Source organism: Cynara cardunculus, unplaced genomic scaffold (genome assembly GCF_001531365.2).
Source record: "Cynara cardunculus var. scolymus isolate 2C unplaced genomic scaffold, CcrdV1 Un_Scaffold_5760, whole genome shotgun sequence".
NCBI lineage: Eukaryota > Viridiplantae > Streptophyta > Magnoliopsida > Asterales > Asteraceae > Cynara > Cynara cardunculus.
In genome coordinates, this window is record NW_020202580.1 from 24,016 (window position 1) to 31,395 (window position 7,380).

Below are 7,380 nucleotides of genomic sequence, written 5' to 3' on the forward strand. Positions count from 1 at the left end.
TAACTGTGCGATTAAGCCATGTTCAGTGCGAATAGGCCGTAAGTAAACAACCCAAATGAGCTGTGCGAATAAGCTAGATAGGTCGATAAGCCTAATTAAGCCGCAAGTAAACAACCCCTTAATGAAAAACCAATCAAAGAGCTATAAAACAAAAATAGAACCCATACTTGACCCCTCAAAAGTCAAAACACAAACATTAACCTAGTCATCACAACCATTTTATATTTGTCGTAAATTTGTTTTTAGGGCATTAAAAGACACCTCAAATTAAGTGGTCCACATTTTCGACCTCAAAAAAATGTCTATTTCATGGAAGAATTTAGACTAACAAATAAAAGTACCTAAATAAGATGCACTCCTACACATGAACAATCTAATCTTCCCCTCTATCTCAACACATTCAACTAAAAAACAATCGTCTATCTCCGATTACCTTCCCCCAACCGGCTTCCTCTTTTCCGGTTGCATCCCGCGACCGATCATTTGCTTGTTACGGTAACTTGCATACCAAAAACCAATCTTTTTAACAACCAAACAGTTCAAATTACGGTGTTTTTACTCGACCTGCTCACCGATCAAATCCAGCCCAACAAGAAAGAACGCGATTCCTTGAAATAGCAAAAAATAAAAATGGACTCCCCGTGCCGCTAAAAGACTCCGAGCAGCAGCCGTCAAGAGAAGAAATGCCAGCATCAACTCCTTTGTATAAACCCTATTGTGTTTCTTATTTCTATAAGCCTTCATCTCTTCTTTTTTCATCTTTTTCTGCAACTCCTCCAAATCCGGCTCTGAAATCCCTCTCGAGTTCTGTTTAGGATCTTTCTCGATTAACGATATGAGATCGCCGTCCGATGATCGGCCTGATTTCTTGGTGACGACCCATTCATAGGCACTTCCAAGTTGGAAAAGGCCCGAGATCATGGCGTTGAATTTGGTTACAGACATTGTGTTTTCGAAGAGGAGATAAGGGACGATGAAGGGGAAAGATTTGGGGGCAGGGAGGATGTTGAGAAACGACATGGTGACGGGAACATAATAAATAACGATCGATGGGAGAGTGGCCTCGGGAACGAACATCGTCATCGGGAGAACGATGCAGAAGAGGGTGAAACAGTAAAAGGGCAGGACAAGTTTCCTTAGCAGGAAGAAGAGAAATATCAGATTCCATTTCTTCCAAATACTAATCTGCATAACACCAAATATTTCATCATTTATCATTTCCATTTTGTAGATATGATTATGGAATGCAAAGATGGGACCCACAAAATAAAAACCAAATCAAGGTCATTATAACTCATTAATCCGAAATGATAGATGAAAACGTGTTCTCTTTTCAGAACACAGTTGACGAGCATATAATTCAAGATCCAAACTTGACGTCTACCCTCTGCCACAAAGAGTGGAACGGTTGTTTCCTTTCCTTGATTAAAGAGGTTGATTATTGATCAAATTTCTAAAACGATCTCGTGCTGATAGTAACAGAATCTTCTCGACAGAAATCAGGTGGTCATTTTTTGTATTCTTACAATAAGCAACTTTTAATTCGAGAACTTGGGATAAGCAAATTCATACGTATGTATGCTTTAAAAATAATGCATACCTTTGATTCGATAATAGCAGGCAAGCAAAGCCTAAACAACTGCATAGGTCCTGAATGCCATCTATGTTGTTGTTTCCTGTAAGCTTCATACGATTCAGGCAACTCACATTGGCACTATGAAATGAAAATAAATGGAGTAAATTAGCAACAACTAATATTCCCAAACTGTCAGGTCTCGGGGTTGGACGTACACAAACCTTGCTCTACCCTAGAGAGTAGAGAGGTTGTTTCTATAAAGACCCACCCAGGGAGCGGTTAACATATCTTATGACATAAAAACCAAACCAAACCAAACCAAATCAGTATATCCCAAATCAGATGTATGATCCGGGGGTTGAGAAATGTAGACCTTGCCTCTACCCAGAGGGTAGAGATGTTTTCGTGAAGACGGCTAACATATCTTCTCACATAAGTATCAAACCAAACAAAACAAATCCATTGGGGATATAGAGACAAGGTTTGGGGGCAGAGAGTAGAGAGATTGTTTCCATGAAGACCTCCTGCTAAGGGGCCGTTTACCCAAACTCTTACCCGGTAAGCGATTACCAGTGAGAGTCAATAGTCTCCCTTACCTTACGGTTGGGTGGATTCTAGTCCATCAAAATGGCATCGTATGCAACAATTTATCCGGTAAGTGCTAACTGGGTGAATGTCATCATCCCCACTTACTAGGTAAGACTCTCGATCATCGGCATCACTCCTACCGGGTAAAATTCTCAGTCCTTGCCATGTTTATCCGGTAAGATAAGTGACTCGGTAACCAGATAAGCATTTGGTAAACAGCCCCTAAAATATCATCTGACATATACATGTATAATTTCTTCATATAAGATTTAAATGAGTGTGGCTAAAAGTTCATAAAACAGCAACATTTACAAGCCACAAAGAAAATGTGTTCAATCAAGGGATCCAAAATCGCTTATATAAGAATTAATTCAACCCTCAGTAATAACGTTTTCGGGCAAATGACAGGTCAGCATATATTCCCACCCTCGGCCCTAACTTCTTTTTGAAGTATATAATATTTATTTACAGAAAATAAACTCATACACCCTCGTCTTATTTGGTAAGGTCTGAAATCTTGACCTCCGAGGAGGATGAGCTCGAATACTGCTAGGCCAAAGGCCCTTTGGACAAACCCTACTTTCGAGTGGCATATATTGGCCTCATTTGGTTCAATAAAAAGTATGGACTTTGTTTTGTACAAGATGTGTTATATTTGACTTTGATGGTCAAACCAACTACTTCCAATTTCAGAGTTTGTATGAGTAAGCTCTTACTTATGTAGTGATAATGGTAAGTGCACCATAGAAAGATAATTGGGGTAAAAATTTTAAACAAAATACATAATAATCTCGAAATTTAAGAAATACAGGGTTTGACTTTCAAAGTCAAACTTGTTACCTCTACATCATTGAGAAAGATCATTCTCCATCCATGAAGGTGAGCTCTAACAGCAATGTCCATATCTTCAACGGTGGTTCTCTCCAACCACCCACCGGAATCCTCCAATGCCTTGATCCTCCACACTCCCGCTGTCCCATTGAACCCGAAAAAGTTGAAGAAAATCCCATTCACTTGTTGTTCAATTTCAAAATGGAAAGCGAGATTAATATATTGTAGCCTCGTTAGTAGATTCTCATCCTTGTTCAGAAACGACCACCGTGCTTGTACCAATCCCAATTCCTCATTATCCTATAAATTTCAATCATATTCTCAATTTAACCAAATGACACACGCCCATTACAAGACCATGTTTGGTAAACTAGCTGAAAAAGTTTGTTGTTAGCTGATAAGCTAGCTGGTAGCTGAAAAAGTAGTTCTTGGCTTATAAAATAGTCAGGTTTGGTAAAAACTAACCAATAAGCTAGATGATAATGTAAAATGACCTAAAAAGATATGTTGAAATATTATCCAATTCTAACGTATAAGGTCATAATTGGAAAAAATCCCCTCGTGCTTATTAGTTTTTCAAAAAGCCAACTTTAAGCTAGTTTATGGCGTATCAAATAGAGTTTTCTCAAAGAATAAGGTAGCAGGTAGCTTATACTTATTGTTGCCAAACATGGTTTAAATTATCTTAAAACACACAATTACACAAACATAATCTAGTACCTTAAAATGAATAACTGTTCTTCTGAGGAAATCAGGGGAGGGTTGGAAATCAGCATCGAAAATAGCAACAAATTCGTAATCTTTAATATAACTACAATTCATAGCAGATTTAAGATTACCAGCTTTATATCCATCTCTAATCACTCTGTGCCTGTAAACAATATTAGCACCATTGTGTTTCCATTTATGAACCTCCTCTTTGATCAACAATTGGGCTGTCGGATCATCTGAATCATCCAGAACTTGTATTAAGATCTTGGATTTTGGCCAATTTAAACTACAGACTGCCCCAATTGATTGCTGATATACCTGAATATGTCCACCAATTCACAACACAACAATTTCAAAGGAAGTTAGCACGCCCTAACAAAAGATATCCACAATATTTAGACAAATTTGAACAAATCACCAAATGGGTATTTCAAATTGTTGTTCAAAAGTTGACAACATTGTTCATACTTTCACAAGAACATCAGCAAGCTGGCAAATGGCTATTCCAAAATTCCCAACCTTTTTACAAATTAGCAAATAGGTAATTCAAATTTTCACAAATAAGCAAATGGGTAATCAAATTTTCACAAAAAAGATTCATACTTCAAATTGATCAATGTCTAATAAGAATGTTCAAGAGGAACTACAAAGATACTATCCTTTTTCCATAAATTAGCAGAACAGTATTCAAGTTTTTCAGATTAATGATTCAAAACCCAACAAACAGGTTCATACTTCAATGAAAAAACAGCAAATTGATCAATGTTCACCAAGAAAGTTCAAGAGGAAACTAAAAAGATACTATCCCTTTTCCATTAATTAGCAAATCAGTATTCAAGTTCTCAGAGAATTGATTCGAAAAATATTCATACTTTAACATAAAACAGCAACTTGATCAGTGTTCATTAAAATTAGCAAATGGGAATTTGAAGGAAAGTTACCTCTTTTTCATTACACATGGGGATCTGTACAAGAACCATAGGGAAAAAGCCATCACCATCGCCAGATTCAAGATCAGGTAGGGATTGTTTTGAAATGGGTTTTATCTTCATAAATCGAATCCAAAAACAACCCAAACAGAGCACAAATCTATCCAAACTCTGAATCAGAAACAGACACACACAAACATTTGCCACAAACTGTAGCGGTGGAGCAAGATACTCGACACGGATCAAAACCCATTTCGAATAAATCCAATCAAAAAAACCCTTAAAAGCAAATGGGTTTGTTAATGTATATAAATACTGTAAATGGAGATCAGGAGGTCGGAATTGCCAGCCTTTAAAATAAGCAGCGATCTCAAACCCTAGTAATATAACAGATAGCCAAAGACACGCCTTTATGCAAGTATAAAAACGTATGGATGTTGTAACGGGTTTTCCGATGTCAGTTTCTGTATCGGTGAGGCCAGATGTCACGCGGCGGCGAACGGCGTAAGAGAGGGAGAATGTGGTGGAGGCAATGGATGTAATACAGCCGGCGGCACGATGAGCTTTGAGAAGTAGAACCCATGTCAGCTGTTTCGCGTTCTTGTTACGACCACGTCGCTTATCATTTAGGAAATCCTCTGCAGATGGAACTTGATGAAGCTCCACCATTGACCAGTTATTTGGGTTCTCCATCTTCACCACCACCGGTTTCACCCACCAATTCGGTGCCATTTTCAAGAAAGAAAAACAGGTAATATATATGTGTGTATATATATATATATATGTGTGTGTGTGTGTATTTATAGGTTTAGGCACAAGGAAGAAGACATTGTTCTATAGAGACTGAAAGATTTGAGATTCATGGCAGCATTTGGTTTTTGAAACTGATCATAAATGAGGTATCTAGTGCATGATTGTGGTGGGTTTCTTCTTCGTATTTCCTATTTTTCTTTCTTTGATTTGATTTACAACCAGCAGTTTGCCATTGCTCACTGTAAATGAAAATTTTGATTTAAAATGAAGATGCAAATCCATTGTCTGATCCGACTTTTCTTTTTCCTAAAAGAACAAATTCCTCACAACATTAGAAGAAGAAAGAAAGAAATGTTTGAATAGAAGAGATTAAAAAAGATCATGCGAAACACAAACACACGTCCGTTTAAATTTCTGGTTCTTCACCACCCTCCGTTTTTAATACATAAATTTACAGTTTTAAACAATAGAAATAAGATCAGGCCTAAAAATGGGGAATGATTCCAACAAAATCCATCACCAATAAAATGAAGATTCAAGAGGTGTATCTTTACCATGGATCAATCATGTGTTTTTTTTCCTCGAATTTTTTGGTTTTATAGATTTTTAAAAATTTTTTATTGATTTCAAGAGATTTTTAAGTATTTCTTTATTTTAAAAGACTTATTTTTGGTATTTGTTGATGTCAAGAAACTACTTTCCGTTTGTTGGTTGATCTTCGTTATATTTTCTAATATTTAACAACTCTCAAAAATTTTGCAAGTATGCTCTTTTGTTTGCTTTATAAATTAAGCAAGTGTATCGGACCCTTCATAGGGCTTAATAGATATATTTTATGTTTGCTTTCTAAATTTTCTGTTTAGCTGTATTATATAATAAGCTAGTTTGTGTATATGTATAAAAGGTTGAGTCCCGGTGAAAATGAAAGTTAATTTGAGAGGGTAAGAAGTGATCACTACAGTTGAATCAATCGTAATTGAAAATCAACACTAATGCAGTGCACCAAAATGCACCATATCAATTCCCATGATAAAGCAATTAATGGTAGGAGTAAAATTAAAAGTGATCAAGAATTTAGATCATTTCTTGTACTTCTCATTTTAATTACGATTCTTACATGATATTACTTCTATATACAAATATATAAAGTTTTGTTATAAACTAATGTGTAGACTCATTCGCAGTCAATCCACCTGTCATGTGGTGGCTGCTTCATGATTTAATTTTTTGTAGGCTTCATAAATGTTGGGGTAAGTTATGTTTTTTGTATTTATGGTTTATTGAAAAAGGCTATTTTTGTTATTGTATTTATGAAATTACGGTTTTTATTCCTATAGAATACAATTTATTGTTGCTTTTGTTTGTGTGATTTGCAATTCTATTTTGTTTTCGTCTCTCATATTTAAAGGTAGAGGTAGCCTTATGAAGGAAAATGATAATAGATTACAAATCATAGGAATGGAAACCATAATTTTAAAACCACATGGATGAAAGTCATATTTGTTAACAAATCACAAGGACAAAAAATGTAATTTACTCTAAATGTTGTGATTCATGCAAGATCTTCATTGACAATAATCAATAGGTGAAAGATCATTTAAGAAGTAGAATTAAGGTGAGAAGCATGAAAAGAGATCTGGATCCTTGACCATCTTCAATCTCAAACCCATCCATGCCTCACGCTTGATGGATTGATTTGGTGCATAATGCATCTCATTCTAATGTACATCCAAAAGTGGAGACATCTTCTTACGCGTCTCATTTTAACTCTTTTTCTCAACGGAACACTTATAATCAATAATCATATAGTAGTAGTAGTAGGACTTCTTTACATTGAAAGTTGAGGTCGGGGTTAAATTTGTTAAAATAAGGTAGTTGTTGAAATTGAATGTTGTTGGGTTTGAGTTTATGCTTTTAAAGATTGTATTCAAGCTTATCACTACTAAAAAATCGGGTTTTTCCGACGGCAAAATCCGTCGGAAATCCGTCGGA

General features: G+C 36.0%; 1 protein-coding gene across 1 annotated transcript; it reads right to left on the reverse strand.

Annotated features, from left to right (window-relative positions):
* Window positions 1-286: 286 nt before the first annotated feature.
* Window positions 287-5,398, reverse strand: LOC112504488 (probable xyloglucan glycosyltransferase 12). The gene is made up of 5 exons (XM_025108427.1): window positions 4,648-5,398; window positions 3,716-4,024; window positions 3,005-3,295; window positions 1,601-1,714; window positions 287-1,185 (listed from the first exon to the last, which is right to left on the reverse strand). The coding sequence occupies exons 1-5, from the start codon at window positions 5,365-5,367 to the stop codon at window positions 556-558; spliced, it is 2,064 nt and encodes a 687-aa protein (XP_024964195.1). The 5' UTR covers window positions 5,368-5,398; the 3' UTR covers window positions 287-555.
* Window positions 5,399-7,380: the final 1,982 nt, after the last annotated feature.

Excerpts from the sequence above, each read along its gene's own strand:
- LOC112504488 (XM_025108427.1), bottom strand. The coding sequence starts at position 5,367 with ATGGCACCGAATTGGTGGGTGAAACCGGTGGTGGTGAAGATGGAGAAC. Across the intron at positions 1,715-3,004 it reads TCTTTCTCAATGATGTAGAG|TGCCAATGTGAGTTGCCTGA; the intron begins GTAACAAGTTTG and ends TTCATTTCATAG. Across the intron at positions 1,186-1,600 it reads CTGCTATTATCGAATCAAAG|ATTAGTATTTGGAAGAAATG; the intron begins GTATGCATTATT and ends GGTGTTATGCAG.